Below are 17763 nucleotides of genomic sequence, written 5' to 3'. Positions count from 1 at the left end.
TGCTAATATCCGTGGACAATAATGTGCCCGTTGTATTCCTTTTGCTTTTCATCTTTGTGATCTTATGTCACATGAAATGTAAGACCACATATATATATATATGTGTGTGTGTTGTGTATTTTTAAGAATATTTGTCTTGATTTCATAAAATTGACTTCTGGAGTAATTTGCCTCAATTTTGTTTCCTGATGATTTGAAAAGAAAGTTCCTGTGGTGACACTGAAAAGGGGAAAAAGAGAAGTACTTATTTTAAAACACAGGTAACCCGTGGATTGTTGAATACTGGAGAAAGAGTGTTACTTCCTTGTTAACCTACGCCTCTTGTCATCCTTCAGGTTGGAAGTCGGATCGCAGACCGTGTATATGACATACCCAGGTAAGTGGTGGTGATCATAATACAATACCATCAGCTTTTGAGTGGTAATTCAGGAGGTTAAATGCTGAGAAGTTGATATCTGAAATGGCAGAACTTGGAAGAATTTACTCGGACTGGTGATTTAAATCACTCTGTAAGTCTCCTTTTTCTTGTCTGGAGAGCAAATGTTTTCTTCATTGTTGCCTGAAGAAAGAAAAGAATGTGTGGAAGTACAACTTGTATCTATCTCCAAGCCTGAATCCACTTCATTTGGCCAAAAGCGAGTAATAGAAAGATTGCTCCAAAAATGGAAGATTTACTTACTAGTTCCAAAGCCTCTCTACCTAACTGTGCCATATTGCCTGTGTTCATCATCAAGTTATAGGGCATTAGGTAAATAAGGTTATCTACCACCAGGGATTCTCCAGCCGTGTACTGTAATTTTGACAAAGCTTTTTAAAAACAAATTGCAAAGGGCTCTTCTTGTTCAAGTTTTTCAGGAAGAATGTTCTTAGTAGATAAGTTTTCTCGTTATAGGTTTGTTTGTTTGTTTTTTTAACCTATGGCTACAATTAGATGTCTGTACCAATGTAGCATAACATAGTATATTTAGAGAAGACAGCATGGCATGGAGGATAATAGTTCCAGCCCAGGATTCAGACTCACTGAATTGTTGACTGCTGCTTATTAGTTGAGGTACTTGGTTTAGCTTACTTAGCTTGAGACACTTAGTACAGTACTTTGAACCTGGTACGTTTTCAGTAAAAGTTTATTATTCAAGTTCTTTTTAGTTTAACATTAATACTTAATGGTATTTCACATTATGATTTCTAAGTGTTCCACGGCTTCAACAAGTCTGAGAAATAGGGATAATTATTGATGAGTATGTCAGTTATTTTCAGGTTGATTTACATTAGCTTCTTTGCATTCTTTATCTGGATGTATTATTGAGTTAAAATATCCTCATTAGATCTGTTCTTCGAGTCCACATCATGGAGACAGCTAGTGGAAAGCTGGCTCATCACGAGGTCCTGTGAATAGCTAGCAGACAGACTTGCCTTGTATTGTAGGCTCTGGTATATATAGCTTGTAAGGTGAGGCCGAAAAGACAGATGATGTAACCTTCTGGAAGTTGTGTTTACTGAAATGATTTTACTTAAGAAAAAATAATTCTTAATGTATAGACTGTATTATGGACAGAGCATAACCTTTGTGTCTTTTTTTTTTTTTTAGAGCTTTCCCCCTTGCTTTGGATCTTGGTTGTGGAAGAGGTTACATTGCACAATATTTGAATAAGGTATATGTATTCAGTGACTTAATTTACTTTGAAAAGTAACTGGCTAATTTTAAAGAAAGACTTTCCTAGGAATCAGTTTAGCTTGCAACATATTTAGATTTTAATTGTATCAGAATTGTTAATTTGTTTTCTTTTTTTAAGTGGTAGAAACAATGGTGGTTTTCTCCCCTCTTTAGTATTTTTTTCTTAAAGGGTTTTTCTCTAAATCCATTGTATATTGTGTTTCTACTGAGAATTTATTTGAATCTGTATAAGATATTTCTCTTTGTTCCCACTTTGTTCACATTTTTTATAATTACCATAAAAATCAGATTGGCATCCATACAGAAAATGTGACTTTTAGCTAGAAAAATATTAATTTTATCAGTTGACTAGAAATCTTTCTGTATGATTAAATATAAGTAGCTTTATTAATGCTTATAACATTTTATTTTGCACTTTATAATTCAGACCATAAAGATATTAATTTATTCTTTTGGCTTCTATGTATACGATATTGTGCTAGACACAAAGATGAAAGTGGAATTGTTTTTTTTCCGAGATGGAGTCTCTGTTGCCCAGGCTGGAGTGCAGTGGCGCGATCTCGGCTCACTGCAACCTCTGCCTCCCGGGTTCAAATGATTCTCCTGCCACAGCCTCCTGAGTAGCTGGGATTACAGGGGTGCACCACCACGCCTGGCTAATTTTTGTAGTTTTGGTAGAGACGGGGTTTCACCATGTTAGCAAGGCTGGTCTTGAGCTCCTGACCTCAGGTGATCTGCCTGCCTTGGCTTCCCAACGTGCTGGGATGACAGGCGTGAGCTGCTGTGCCTGGCCATAAAGTAAAATTTCTACATAAAACCTGCTTAGATAAAAACATACACTTGGGCCAGGGTGAGGAAGAGGGTGGTGAGGCTCCTAAAACACTGTTATTGGTAATAGTAAATGCCATAGAAATGGTGCAGTCATTAAAGTGCAACAGGAATTAAGGGAAAAGAAAAATCATTAGGGGTTCATGTGGTCAAGGCTTCTTAGAGGACACAGAATCTGACCTGGGATTTGAAAGAATTTGAGTTGGTGGCTCCTAGCATTGGAAATCAGGGCATGGCAGGAGGAAAGGCACAGAAGTAGAATGCTGTAGGGTGTGATATAGTGATGTTTAAGGAAGATTAATTTGGGGATGGCATTTGAGAAAGAGGAAGAGAAAGGATAGAGAAACCCATTAGAAGGCTGTGTTAAAGGCATTGCAGGCATGAGAAATAAAGGCCTGCCACCCATGGAGAGCCAACACATACAAATAACGAGATGTATGAGAGAGACCTAGAAGCATCAACAGAACTTGATGAGTGATCGGATATGGTAGGCAGAGCAAATCTATTCTTTTAGTTACTCAGGCCAAAAAACATTTTTATTGATTCCTCTTATATCCTTCTCTCCCACATCTAATTTATCAGCAGCTTTTATTTACATTTCAAAATATAACCAAACTCTACCTCTTCTTGCCACCTTTACCATCACCATGTTGTCCAGTTACCATCACCTCTTGCCTAGATTATTGCAGTAGCCTCCTATTGGTCTCCATGCTTCTGCCTTTGTCTCTGACAGTCTGTTATCATGGCAAAGTAATTCTCTTAAAACACAAATCATTGTCAGTCCTCTGCTTGGAACTGTTAGTTTCTCATTTAATTTAGTAGTAATCCAGAGTCCTAATCCATAAGACCCTTAGGATTCTGGTTTTTTATCATGTCTCTGATCCCATCTTCCTTTCACTCCCAACTTTTCAGCAACTCTGGCCTCCTTGCAGTCTTTCAAACAGGCCAGGGCTTTGCTCTGTGCTCTTCCCCAAGGTAACTATGTGTCTTACTTCCTCGCCTGTCAGATCTTTACTCAGCTGACCTCATCAAAGATTCCTCCTGTGACTACTTTAGAAAATAGTGCCCCTGCTGTCTGCTGACTAATTGCTTTATTTGTTTCCATAGCACTTACAAGCTCCTGATGTATGTTTATTTGGTGTTCTCTCTTACTGGATTTGCTTATTTTTTATCACTACTAAATCCTAGTACCTAAATCACAATGAAGATTTATTAAATGACTATTGCAAAATAACTTTAGAGTTAAAGTTATGCTTTTTGTGACTGGAAAATTCAAGGGATGTGATGTGGCAAGGAGCACGGGATCATTCCTGTTTTAGATATGTCGAGTTTGCGATGGCAGTGGAATATGTTAGTATAAATAGCTGGCAGGTAGTTGGAAATGTGGAACTGGAACTGGGGTATTGAGGTTAAGACCGTTGACTTGAAGTCAGATAGGGCTTCAAAATTCAACTCTGCCACTGTCTGTGTATAGTTGGACCTGGGCCAATCAATTGCTCTAGACCTCAGTTTTTATAAAATATGATCAATAATACCCATCTCAAAAGGTTGGTAAGAGGATTAAGTGAGGCAATGTAAACCTGTCAAAGGGGAGGCTACGGTTCTTAATTGGAAGTCCCTTTCAGAAGTGACAGCTGAAACCGTAGAAATAGGTAACTCTCTAGGGCAAGAATATAGAAAAGAACCTTCTGCAATTGTACTTAGGGTTGGCAGAAAGAGGAAGAGCCAATAAAGATGCCAGGAATAGTAAGCTGGAAAGTGTCTTAGTAAGGTATCTTTTGATTGTTGAAAGCAAAAATGCACTGAGGCCAGTTTAAACGCAGAAACATTTGTTACAGAGAGGCTCCTGTGTAACTCAGGGATCCAGAAACAAGCCAGGCCTCACAAGAGGTGGGAATATTGAAACACCAGAGCAACGTTCTTCCTGTTCACATGCACTCTGGTATTACATGAATGCTGTCTGGTTGCCTTCATTCTTTTTACTCCCTGTGGTCTATCCGTAGTAGTGTTCATCAGTGTGTGGCCCCATATGAATATGCTACACCCAATGGTGAGCTGAAGCTAGCTTAGGCCAACCTGTGAGAGCCAATTGTTAGCATCTCTTCCCAATTTCTGTTCTGTGACATCATATTGATAGCTTGACATCAGCCCTGGTGGGAATATTTATACCATGGAAGTTGGCAAATGATACAAAGCAGTCCCCAACCAAGAGCCAGCACACCACTGCGCACACCCTGAAGTCTAAATGTTCTTTCAACTCCAGGGACCTCTGCTATTATCTCGAAGTCTCCTAGTTCAAATTTTCAAGTGAGAGACAGGGATAGATAATCCTGTTGATCTAATTTTTCACCCCTCACGGGAGTGTGCTGGAGCTGGCTCATGAGAACCATTGAGCACATCTCTTCCCAGCTCCATATTTAGCAACATCATGTTGGTAGCATGAAATCTTTCCAAGTTTCAGGCAGGGAAGTGGGTGTGGGTAAAGTAAAAAACGATTGGCTTCTCTAATAGAAGAGGGCAACCAGAGTAGAAGGTTCTGAAGAAGCTTTTAGGAGGCTGTTGACAATGCTGTGCTTCAAAGAGGTCAGGTGAAGCAGGACTGAGAACAGTGAGCGCAGACTGCAGATAGTATTAGGAGAGCTGTAAAAGCAAAGAGATACCCAGAATGGGGAGAAAGAATCTAGGAAGGAGTTGTGGATTATAAACCAAACAACCAGAAGGTGCATAGAGGGAGGAGTTTTTTCGTAATTGGAAAGCTTGTACCTGTTGTAAGGTGAAGGAAGGAGACACAGAAGACAGAGACTAAAGAGTGATAGAGATGGAGGTGGAGGGAGCAGGATCCTGGAGAAAAGAGAGTTAAGGGGAAAGAGTGTTTTTCTGGTGCAGAAATAGCATAGTGTCCTTTTGGAAAGGAGAGAGGGTAGGTGAAACACGGAAAATGGAAGCACTTAAGCCTCACCCCTATGCCTCTGTATCTGTTAAGTCTTTCTTTACTCTGTAAACTCTGAATGAACAACTAAAAGGTGGGAAACCCTTTGCAGGTCCTTTGTGGCACAAGAGCGGGGAAACTAGTTCTTAGCATGTTATGCCATGGAAAACTTAACATGGAAGTCCTCACCCAGTGTAGTAAACTCAGGATGTTGAATACGCATACTCATGTTCTCTATTTTATTACATATAGTTAAATGTAACAAAGGATACGTGTTATTAAAAGTATTTGTGTACCATACTGGTTTTATGCAGAAAAATACCCTTATAAAGCTGAAAATTAAAATATAATTAATACTTCTACCTTTAGAAATGTCAGCAGTTGTTTGTGACTGGATTTGTTTGTTTCAGCTTTAGTTATTCCATTGCAGGAAACTATTGGAAAGTTATTCCAAGTCGACATTGCAGAAAATGCTTTGGTAGGTAGTTTTTTAATACTGTTGGTTTCTAATCTCGTGATTTTTCATATTTGATTTCTTTATTTTTATTTCCTTCAAACTATCTTTTCTGACACATGAAAAGGAACTAATACAGGAAATATCAAGGACAAAGGAAAAATCACCCCTAGTCCTACCATTCAGAGGCAACCATTGGTGACACTTGGTCTCCACATTTGCAGATATATAACTGTCCCCGCCCCCACAACACACAATTGTGTATGAACATTACTATGCTAATATTCCATGTTATTTACAGCACATCATTTTTTTGTCAGTGAATTCATATATATGTGTGTCATATATCATTTTTTTAAATGGCTACATGGTATTCTAATATATGAATACTCCATAGTTTGTTTAGCTAAACTTTCTATTGAAGGGCAGTTACATTTCTAGTTTCTCAATAACCAGCACTGCAGTGAAAATCCTTGTGTGAAGCCATATTGTATGTTTGATTTATTTTTTCCCTGGGTGTAAATTCCTGATAGCAGAATTCATGGATTCATTGTAATGTTCATTTAAAAATTTTTTGACATGCATCTTCAGACTGCCGTTAGAAAGACTGAAAAATGACAAAGTTACTTTTTACTAGTTTGCTTTGGCAACACTGGGCCAGCCTTTTTGTCTTCATCAGTCTAACAGCTGCTGATGTCTTTTGACTATTGGTATTTCTTGTGAATTTTGTAAATAATTTTGTGACATGCCTGCACCTTGTCCTTCATCTACTTTAGCTGTCATGTGTTCTAGGTAATTTGTAAGAGCCTGGTTTTTAGGGATATTAATCCTTCATTATATATGTTGTAAATGTTTTCCTCAGTTATTTACATTGTTTATCGATTTGTATTAATAGAAAGTTTTAATTAGTTTATCATCAAATATATCAATCTTTTCCTTTACAGTTTCTGGCTTTTGAGTTATGTTTACCTAGGCTTTTTCATCTAAGGGTAAAAGGTCCAGTCCACCCATATTTTCTTCTAGGACTTTGGTTGTTTCACTAAAACTTTCAGCCTTCTTTTTTTTTTCACCCCCCCCGAGATAGTCTTGCACTGTTGCCCAGGCTGGAGTGCAGTGGTGCAGTCTCAGCTCAGTGCAACCTCTGCCTCCTGGGTTCAAGCGATTCTCCTGCCTCAGCCTCCCGACTAGCTGAGATTACAGGTGCGTGCCACCACGTCCAGCTAATTTTTGTATTTTTAGTAGAGACGGAGTGTCACCATTTTGGCCAGGCTGGTCTCGAATTCCTGACTTTCAGTGACCTGCCTGCCTTGGCCTCCCAAAGTGCTGGGATTATAGGTGTGAGCCACCACACCCAGCCAAACTTTCAGCTTTCTGAGATTTGTTTTGGTGTGAGGTGGGTATCCTGTTTATGTTGTTTCAAATAATTAGCCATTTTTTCTGGCTGATGTTAAGTCATTTAAGAAATGCTTTTTGGGTGCCTTCTCTGTGCTATCTTTGGGAAAGGGGGTAGAAACTGCCGAGTAAATATAACATTGACTTCAATTTAACAAACAGTGATTGTGTTAGTAATTGAGATTCTACATAAATGTGTTTTTAATCTTTTATTTTCTTACCATTAGAAAAATTCCTTAGAAACAGAAATTCCTACTGTCAGCGTTTTAGCTGATGAAGAATTCCTTCCCTTCAGAGAAAATACATTTGACCTGGTGGTTAGCAGTTTAAGGTTGGTAATCCACTTTTTAAAAACTGTATGTTATAAATAGATCATTCATGCCATAAAGTTTTCTATGAGGCAAGGTGCGGTGACTCACACCTATAATCCTAGCACTTTGGGAGGCCAAGGAGGGCGAATCACTTGAGGTCAGGAGTTTGAAACCAACCTCGCCAACATGTTGAAACCCCGTCTCTACTAAAAATACAAAAAAGGTGGCCGGGCGTGGTGGCATGTGCCTGTAATGCCAGCTACTTGGGAGGCTGAGGCAGGAGAATTGCTTGACCCTGGGAGGCGGAGGTGAGCCAAGGTTGTGCCACCTCAGTCCAGCCTGGGTAACTGAGCGAGATTCTGTCTCAAAAAAGAAAAAAAAAAAGTTTTGCTATGACAAGGTAAAGCAAATAGATAATGGAATACATTCTTAATAACTTTTAAAAAAACTACAAACCAGTTATCTTGGTTTATAAACTATGAGATTTCTCTAGTAAGGAAATATTCTCTGCTCTCTGGTAGAGATAATATGATATAGTGCTTCAACTTTTTTTTTTTCTTTCAACTTTCCACAACTTCCTAAAGTTCATCTGTGATAAGTTTTTCTCCCCAATGCATCTTAATATTTTGGAATTGGTCTTGTTGGGAGCAGGAGTTTGAAAGAACATGTTGGCTCCTGTGTTCAAATGTTAGCGCAATTCCAAAATAATAAGTTGCGTTGGGAAGAAAACCCTTCTATCACAGATGAGTTGAGCAAGTTGTGGAAAGTTGGGGGGAAAAAAAGAAATTGAGGCTCTATATTATATTATCTCCACCAGAGAGCATAGAATATAGTCTTTCAAACTCCTGCTCTCAGCAATCATAAACTCATTCTGGCAAATGTAGGACAGCTAGTTTTCCTTTAGCCTTAATTCTTCTGGCCGGGTACAGTGGCTTACGCCAGTAATCCCAACACTTTGGGAGCCTGCAGTAGGAGGATTGCTTGAAGCCAGGAGTTCACTGTAGCCTGGGCAGCAGTGAAACGCCACCTCTACAAAAAATTAAAAAATTAACTGGGCAAGGTGGCACACGCCTGTAGTCCCAGCTACTTGGGAGACTAAGCAGGAAGATCGCTTGAGCCTGGGAAGTTGAGGCTGCAGTGAGCCATGATCATGCCACTGCACTCCAGCCTGGGTGACAGAGCAAGACCCTGTCTCAAAATAATAGTAATAATAATAATAATAATTCTGCACCAGAATGTAGTTCTCAAGATTACTCTTTTCTCTTTATGTTTTCTGTCTTCCTCCACATATGTTACACAAACATGTATTGCCAGTGTGTATCAAATAGGTTATAGGATACAAGGCGTTGAGTCAGATGTTTTGGGTGAATGCAAAAATGAATTAGACAGGGATCCTGTCCTGAAATAACTCAGAGTCTAACAGAGAAAAAATATCTTTGTGGTATCTTATTTCTTCTGTCTTCTTATAGTCAAATAGGTTTTCTTTCAAAAGTTCAACAGGCTCTCCATGTCCAGTTCAACTCTTTTGATAACTGTTTTTAGGGTGACCAATCATCAAGGTCTGCCCAGGACTTTGCCACTTTTGGCCTGAAAGTCTTATGTTCTGGGAAAGCCGGTCACCCTTGATGTTTTCTTTAGTGAGTGTGTAATTCCTTCCCTGGTTTTTTAGATGTGCTGAACAAAGTTAGAAAACTCACATTCTGTTATGAAATGAAAAATATGCAGAACCTTGGTCTATAAAGAACCCTGGGCAGGGAGTCAGAACCTGAGTTTTTGCGTTAGCTCATCTGCTTGCTATTTGCAGGTGACTAATTCTGTTGCTTTCTGTTTTCCCATAAGTATGACAGAGTATGTAATATGAGCCCCTTAGTTTTTAAAGTCAAAAAGCTTTAGGAAAGATAAATATGAGCTTAACACAGTATGGTTTGAAATGGGCATTCAATTCTGTCCTGAAACTCAGCATAGGGGAGGCGGTTCTACCAGGAAAGTGTGACCGTACTTTGAGGAGACTGAGAATATGACTTTTGCTGTCACACATGACTACACTGTAGGTGAGAGTAGAGTCAAAAGAAAATTCAAGGGCCGGGCATGGTGGCTCACGCCTGTAATCCCAGCACTTTGGGAGGCCGAGGCAGGCGGATCACTTGAGGCCAGGGGTTCAAGACCAACCTGGGTAACATGGTAAAACCCCGTCTTTACTAAAATACAAAAATTAGCTGGGCATCATGGTTGCATGCCTGTAATTCCAGCTTCTCAAGAGGCTGAGGCATGAGAGTTGCTTGAACCTGGGAGGTGGAGGTTGCAGTGAGCCAAGATTGTGCCACTGCACTTCAGCCTGGGCAGCAGCAAGACTCCGTCTCAAAAAAAAAAAAAGAAAAGAAAATGCAAGAGATTAAGTTTCAGTGTTTATAGCTCTGGTTTTGTTTGTTTTTATCACCTTAAAAGATGTATGTACCACACACCTACTAGAATGGCCCAAATCCAGGACTCTGACAACACTAAATGCCAGCAAGGATGTAGAGTTCATTATTGGTGGGAATGTAAAATGGTACAGGCACAAGACAGTTTGGTTGTTTCCTACAAAACTAAACATATTCTTACCATACAATCCAGCGATTGCATGCTCCTTGGTGTTTACCCAAAAGAGATAAAAACTTATGTCCCTGCAAAAACCTGCACACAAATGTTTATAGTAGCTTTATTCATAATTGCCAAAACTTGGAAGCAGCCAAGATGTTCTTCAGTAGATAAATGGATAAACTTTGTTATATCCAAACAACAGAATATTATTCAGCACTAAAAAGAAACTGTCAGGCCGTTAAAATATGTGGAGGAAACTTAAATGCGTATTACTGAATGACAGAAGCTAGCCTGGAAAGGCTACATGGTGTATAATTCCAACTATGACAATATGGAATAAGCAAACTCTGGAGACAGTGAAAAAAATTGGTGATTGCCAGGGGTTGTGTTGGGGAAGGATGAATAGGTGGAGCACAGAGGATTTTTAGGGCAGTAAAGCTACTCTATGATACTTGATAATGTTGGATATATGACATTATACATTTGTCCAAACCCTTAGAATATACAACACCAAGAGTGAACCTTAATGGAAACTACGGACTTGGGGGGATAATCACATGTCAGTATAGGTTCATCAGTTGTAACAAATGCTCACTCTGGAGATGTTGATAATAGGGGAGGCTGTGCATGTGTGGGAATAGAAGTATGTAAAAAAATCTCTGGGTTTTCCTCTTAATTTTGCTGTAAACCTAAAACGCTCCAAAAAATAATTAAAAATAAAGTCTTAAAAATTGATTTTTAAAAAAATGGTATATTATTGGAAAACTCACAGAATCAAACTTTTGATGAGTTATACTATTTGCCTTGAAAAAATTTAGGTCTGCAGATAATTTTATTTTCTGAGAAAGTCTGACTTAGAAGAATATTATATTTCTGTAGCTTAATTGATTTAACTGATGAGCTTCTTTGAGCATTTTTACTAGTTTTTGCAAATAAGGTCTCAGAATAGCACTGTTTAGATAAAATGCCATAGTAGGAATGACTTTTACATAATTCAGTGATGAATAATTAGAAAATAATCATATCAGATTCTTTCAGTTGAGCAAAGTGATATATTGACATGGGGAATTTTCTGGTGTGACACAAAGAAGGTTTCCCCTAGGAATATTTGTAATTTTAAAACTTGTATGAAAACAATCAGTGGATTTTGATATGCAGTTTTAAACTTCAAAATTAACACCTTTTTATGGGTTATCATTAACCTGGTGATAATTTTATTAATTGTGCCAATTAAGCTAAAACAAATCTGTATTCTCATATTTTAGTTTGCACTGGGTGAATGACCTTCCTAGAGCACTTGAGCAGGTAAGAAAACTTACGTTCATTCAACTATCTTGTGTTATTTTCTTTATTGTTGGAAACCTACAGGTGTTTCCATTTTCACAAACTATTTACTTGTAGGTCTGACAGTTGGGAAAGGAATCAGTGAAATCACCTGGTGCCATTTGGCGTATTAGTAGTACATTGGGCAACTCTCCTTTCCCTGAGAATTTAAGAAATCTAATTGTAGAGATAAGTTTTAAATATGAACAGGCTAGAAACTGTGCAAAATAATATTGATATCATAAGACATTCTCTGTGTGGATTCCTTCTTGTTTCTTATAGTTTAATTGCCTATAAACTTTTTGTGAGTAGGAACTTACTTATTTATATTTGTATTTTCCCAATGCCTTATACTCAGAGAGTACTAGGTAAATTTTTATTAATTCACACGTATCAATAGACAGGTGAGAGGCAGGTAAAAAGTATGTGTTCAAAGGAGAGAACAAGATCACTGTGGCTTGACGTGGCCTAGAAAAGCTTCAAGAGGAAAGTACTTGAGCAGGGCCTTAGAGGGTGGGTGAAATTTGGATTGGGAAGGCATTCTAAGAAGGGAGAATCGCAGGATAGGTGGAGAGGCACAAGAGCCTCATCAGCATTAAGGAACCAAAAGGAAACCTGTTTGGGGGACTAGTATGGTTCTGGGAAATGAAATGTGATATATTGGGACAGTATTTAGGAGGACTTGAGTGTCAGGTTGAGGAATTTGGAGTTTATGCAATTCAGAGCCACTGGAGCACTTTGAAGAGGAAAATGACATCATGACAAAGCTGGTGGGCAAAATAATAATGGCCATATCTGAATGCGTATAATTTTCCAGTTTCCATTTGCTGTGCTCTGTTTTATATTTGTGTTAAATAGCTCTGCAAGATATATTTGTTTTGCTGATTAGAAAGTGATGCCTGTGCCGGATGCGGTGGCTCATGCCTGTAATCCCAGCACTTTGGGAGGCCGAGGCTGGTGGATCACCTGAGGTTAGGAATTCGAGATCAGACTGGCCAACATGGTGAAACTCCGCCTGTACTAAAAATACAAAAATTAGCCAGGCGTGGTGGCAGGTGCTTGTAATCCTAGCTACTTGGGAGGCTGAGGCAGGAGATTCTCTTGAACCCGGGAGGCAGAGGTTGCAGTGAGCTAAGATCACACCATTGCACTCCAGCTTAGGCGACAGAGTGAGACTCTGTCTCAAAAACAAACAAACAAACAAACGAAAAACTGATGCCTGGAGCAGTTGGTTAAATTGAAGGGAGACTATTTCAGTGGTCCAAGGAGGAGATAAACTAAATCTAGGTGGTAATGGTAGGAGTTAAAAGGAAGAGTATTTAGGACTCTACAAAGAAAGAATCAAGTTTAGTGGCTGATTAGATCTGAAGATCAAACGGGGGAGGCAAAGCTCACTTTCAGGTTTTGAGTCTGGATTAGTAAAAGTAGGAGAAAGAATGTTGATGGTCAGATAAAGGGAATAGAAGGTGGCAATAGAAATATGGCAGTTGGACAGGGGAATTGATTTGATAAATAGGTGTTTTCCTTGTGGTGGTTGGAGGGAGCAGGGCCGATAAGTATGCTGAGAGACAAATGTCCAGGGAATAGGCAGTTGAAGATGATTTTAGACTTTAAGAAGATGGCCAAGCTGAAGTTAGAGATTGGAAAGTGGTCATTGTGAAATCATGGAAGTTGATAAGCCGTTTGACGGAGAGTGGGGGCTACAGACTTCTGAGGACTAAGTCTTAGGTGTTTGGTTTAGTAGAGTTTGATGACAAGAAGAGGAAGCAACACTAAAGGTGAAGAAGGGAAGGAACCATAGCCTTTACAAATTATTAATACTGCTTTTAATAGCTTCATGATATATTAAATATACATTTAAGACAGTGCTTTTATTAGAAGAGCCTACTGTGATTTGGATTCTGGTTTACTTCAGAATCTACCTTTTCCTGTAAGGGTCCTCATTGCTGAGAATAGTCATTCAAAGTAGTTACAGCTTGTAGTCTGAGAGTGAGCAAAATCTGTGGTACTGGAATTCACTCTGGCCATTATTTTCCTTAAGCTACCAATTAGAACTTGGTTTTGTTTTAAAGCTGGAAAATAAATTAATTACTTCTCTTTAAAGAAAACTAATACGTTTCTAGGTTAATGCTGTGAATCATAATGAGTTCTCTGTAGCTTATTCTGCATAATAAGGCACCCCAACTTGATGGCTTAAAACAACAACTGTGTAGCCCACGATTTTGTGGGTTGGCAGTTGGGGCTGGATTTGGTTAGGAAATCTGGGTCTGGCTTAGCTCGTCCATGTGTCTGTGATCAGCTGCCAGATTGTCTGGGAGCTAGCTGGTTTGGAGGGCCTCGGTGTGCACAGCTGGCTGATCTCAGCTCCACATCCTCCTCCTCCGCTAGGCTAGCTCAGGCTTGTTCACACATTGTGGCTGGGCTGGGCTCCAAGAGAGCAGGTGGAAGCATGCAACACATTTGAGACCTAGACTTGGAACTGGCACACTGTCACTTCCACTGCATTCTTTTGGCCAAAGCAAGTCACAAGTCCAGCCAAGATTCAAGGGGAGGGGAAATAGACTCCCTATCTTGATGAAAGTTGTTAGAAAATGACAGTTCAGAGGCCATAGATACAGGGAGGTTTGTGATTTTTGCAGCCTACCCCAATTAAAGATTTTTTTCTCTTTCAGCATTTTTCTGATTATAAAACTAAGTTGTACCTATTAGAAAACTTGAAAACATACAACATATTTTTATAGGCATTAATATTAGTGAATGTATAGTTGTCTTTCCAAGTATATTATGCATCATGATTTTCTGACAGTTGGTTGCATTAGAATGTTATTTGTTAAATTCTGTGATTATTAATTTGGCATAATAGGAATGGTTGTCATAAAATGTTGATTTAGACACTATATATTTTTTAACATTTATATATGTAAAAATTTGAATCATTTTGTTGTCTTGTATTTATTACAGATTCATTATATTTTAAAACCAGATGGAGTGTTTATCGGTGCAATGTTTGGAGGCGACACACTCTATGAACTTCGGTGTTCCTTACAGTTAGCGGAAACAGAAAGGGAAGGAGGATTTTCTCCACACATTTCTCCTTTCACTGCTGTCAATGACCTGGGACATCTGCTTGGGAGAGCTGGCTTTAATACTCTGACTGTGGTAACTATCAAGTTTGATTAACCCATTACTTACACAGTTCAGAAGTAACTTATTTTCATTTTAAAGATAGAAAACTGTATGTGTTCATGGTTTTATGGCACTCTTTCTTTCCCCCTTTTTTTTCTTTTTTTTAAGGGAAAAGCCCTGATTGACAATGCTTAGTTTGTATAACACATCTTAATTGACACGAGGTAGGAATGTATAATTTTTTACTGTCTGTTACCTTAAAAAGTAGCTCAAAAAATGTATCACAGATAACAAGACAAATTTCTAAACATACAACTCCGTCAGAATCTTCAAATCCAGAATTAGGTGTAAAAAGGGGCTTAGAGTATTCCAGATGATAGGAAGAAAAGGGCATAAGTAGGGGAACCTGTAGTATTACCACCACCAACTACCCCCAAACAGTGCCATATGAAGCAGAAATGAGAGAATGTGTGTTCTCAAGGCCTACGGTGAGATCAAGGCTAGAGAAGGTAGGACAGGGTGCTGTACTCCATTAGGGCTAGAGAAATATCGAAAGAAGACCCACAGGCAGTCAGTGAGTAATAACCATAAAGTCAGCATGGTAAAGTGATGGAGTAGGACAGTGGGACTTTGGTGTCCAACAGGAGTAACTTGGATCCTTACACTGTTTCTTTGCTAGATAGGGACATTTGAGTAACTTACTTTTTTGAGCATTTATTTCTTTTTAAAATGCAAATGTGTGGCTGGGTGCAGTGGCTCACACCTGTAATCCCAGCACTTTGGGAGGCCAAGGCAAGTGGATCTCCTGAGATGAGGAGTTTGAAACCAACTTAGCCTATGTAGTGAGACTCCATCTCTACTAAAAATACAAAAAATTAGCTGGTCATGGTGTCGCATGCCTGAAATCCTAGCTACTCGGGAGGCTGAGGCAGGAGAATTGCTTGAACCTGAGAGGCAGAGGTTGCAGTGAGCTGATATTGCGCCATTGCACTCCAGCCTGGGCAACAAGAGTAAAATTCCTGTCTGGAAAAAAAAAAAAAAAAAAAAAAAAGCAAATGCTACTCACCTCAGGTGGCTATTAGTATTTAAAGAGATAAAGGGTGTGAAGTACCAGGACCAGCTTACATTAGCTCCTGCCTTCCTCTTTCCCCATCACTCTACTCCTAGCATTTTCTAGAACTAGGCTTCCAAGAGACAGCCATCTGGAGAGAATGATTGCCCTCTTCCTCCTCCCTCCACTAACAGTCTTTTTTTTTTTTTTTTTTTTAATTATTATACTGTAAGTTCTAGGGTACATGTGCACAACGTGCAGGTTTGTTACATATGTATATGTGTTGCATATGTATACATGTGCCATGTTGGTGTGCTATACCCAGTAACTCATCATTTACATTAGTTATATCTCCTAATGCTATCCCTCCCCACCACCCCATGACAGGCCCCAGTGTGTGATGTTCCCCTTCCTGTGTCCAAGTGTTCTCATTGTTCAATTCCCACCTATGAGTGAGAACATACGGTGTTTGGTTTTCTGTTCTTGCAATAGTTTGCTGAGAATGATGGTTTCCAGCTGCATCCATGTCCCTACAAAGGACATGAACTCATCCTTTTTTATGGCTGCATGGTATTCCATGGTGTATATGTGCCACATTTTCTTAATCCAGTCTGTCATTGATGGACATTTGGGTTGGTTCCAAGTCTTTGCTATTGTGAATAGTGCCGCAATAAACATACGTGTGCATGTGTCTTTATAGCAGCATGATTTATAATCGTTTGGATATATACACCGTAATAGCATGGCTGGGTCAAATGGTATTTCTAGTAGATCCTTGACGAATCGCCACACTATCTTCCATAATGGTTGAACTAGTTTACAGTCCCACCAACAGTGTAAAAGTGTTCCTATTTCTCCACATCCTCTCCAGCACCTGTTGTTTCCTGACCTTTTAATGATCTCCATTCTAACTGGTGTGAGATGGTATCTAATTGTGGTTTTGATTTGCATTTCTCTGATGGTGAGTGATGATGAACATTTTTTTTCATGTGTCGGCTGCATAAATGTCTTCTTTTGAGGAGTGTCTGTTCATATCCTTCGCCCACTTTTTGATGGGGTTTTTCTCTTGTAAATTTGTTTGAGTTCTTTGTAGGTTCTGGATATTAGCCCTTTGTCAGATGAGTAGATAACAGAAATTTTCTCCCATTCTGTAGGTTGCCTGTTCACTCTGATGGTAGTTTCTTTTGCTGTGCAGAAACTCTTTAGTTTAATTAGATCCCATTTGTTAATTTTGGCTTTTGTTGCCATTGCTTTTGGTGTTTTAGTCATGAAGTCCTTGCCCATGCCTATGTCCTGAATGATATTGCCTAGATTTTCTTCTAGGGTTTTTATGGTTTTGGGTCTAACATTTAAGTCTCTAATCCATCTTGAATTAATTTTTGTATAAGGAGTAAGGAAGGGATCCAGTTTCAACTTTCTACATATGGCTAACCAGTTTTCCCAGCACCATTTATTAAATAGGGAATCCTTTCCCCATTCTTGTTTTTGTCAGGTTTGTCAAAGATCAGATGATTGTAGATGTGTGGTTTTATTTCTGAGGGTTCTGTTCCATTGGTCTATATCTCTGTTTTGGTACCAGTACCATGCTGTTTTGGTTACTGTAGCCTTGTAGTAGAGTTTGAAGTCAGGTAGTGTGATGCCTCCAGCTTTGTTCTTTTGGCTTAGGATTGTCTTAGCAATGCGAGCTCTTTTTTGGTTCAATATGAATTTTAAAGTAGTTTTTTCCAGTTATCTGAAGCAAGTCATTGGTAGCTTGATGGAGATGGCATTGAATCTATAAATTACCTTGGGCAGTATGGCCATTTTCACGATATTGATTCTTCCTATCTATGAGCATGAAATGTTCTTCCATTTGTTTGTGTCCTCTTTTATTTCATTGAGCAGTGGTTTGTAGTTCTCCTTGAAGAGGTCCTTCACATCCCTTGTAAGTTGGATTCCTAGGTATTTTATTCTATTTGAAGCAATTGTGAATGGGAGTTAATTTATGATTTGACTCTCTGTCTGTTACTGGTATATAAGAATACTTGTGATTTTTGCACATTGATTTTGTATCCTGAGACTTTGCTGAAGTTGATTATCAGCTTAAGGAGATTT

The 17763-nt window shown here is 39.0% G+C and overlaps 1 protein-coding gene across 14 annotated transcripts in view; it reads left to right on the top strand.

Moving 5' to 3' along the window:
- The window catches only part of NDUFAF5 (NADH:ubiquinone oxidoreductase complex assembly factor 5), a 35581-nt gene that overhangs the window by 2223 nt on the left and 15595 nt on the right, over positions 1–17763 (top strand). For 10 of the 14 annotated variants that reach the window (XR_012419123.1, XR_012419121.1, XR_012419122.1 and 7 more), the window contains exons 2-7: positions 336–376; positions 1589–1652; positions 5863–5910; positions 7506–7609; positions 11435–11474; positions 14454–14651. Coding sequence is in view for 4 of the 14 variants with exons in the window: in XM_065522746.1 (XP_065378818.1) it covers positions 336–376; positions 1589–1652; positions 5863–5910; positions 7506–7609; positions 11435–11474; positions 14454–14651 (495 nt within the window). In the remaining 10 variants the exon portion in view is untranslated. Of the gene's footprint in view, positions 1–335; positions 377–1588; positions 1653–5842; positions 5911–7505; positions 7610–11434; positions 11475–14453; positions 14652–17763 lie in introns of all 14 variants that reach the window. The other 4 variants (XR_012419125.1, XR_012419126.1, XM_074004748.1 and 1 more) reach the window with 2 other exon arrangements.

This window comes from Macaca fascicularis, chromosome 10 (assembly GCF_037993035.2).
Source record: "Macaca fascicularis isolate 582-1 chromosome 10, T2T-MFA8v1.1".
Taxonomy (NCBI): domain Eukaryota; kingdom Metazoa; phylum Chordata; class Mammalia; order Primates; family Cercopithecidae; genus Macaca; species Macaca fascicularis.
Note: the sequence above shows the minus strand (reverse complement) of the source record. Positions and strands in the feature narration are given on the sequence as shown.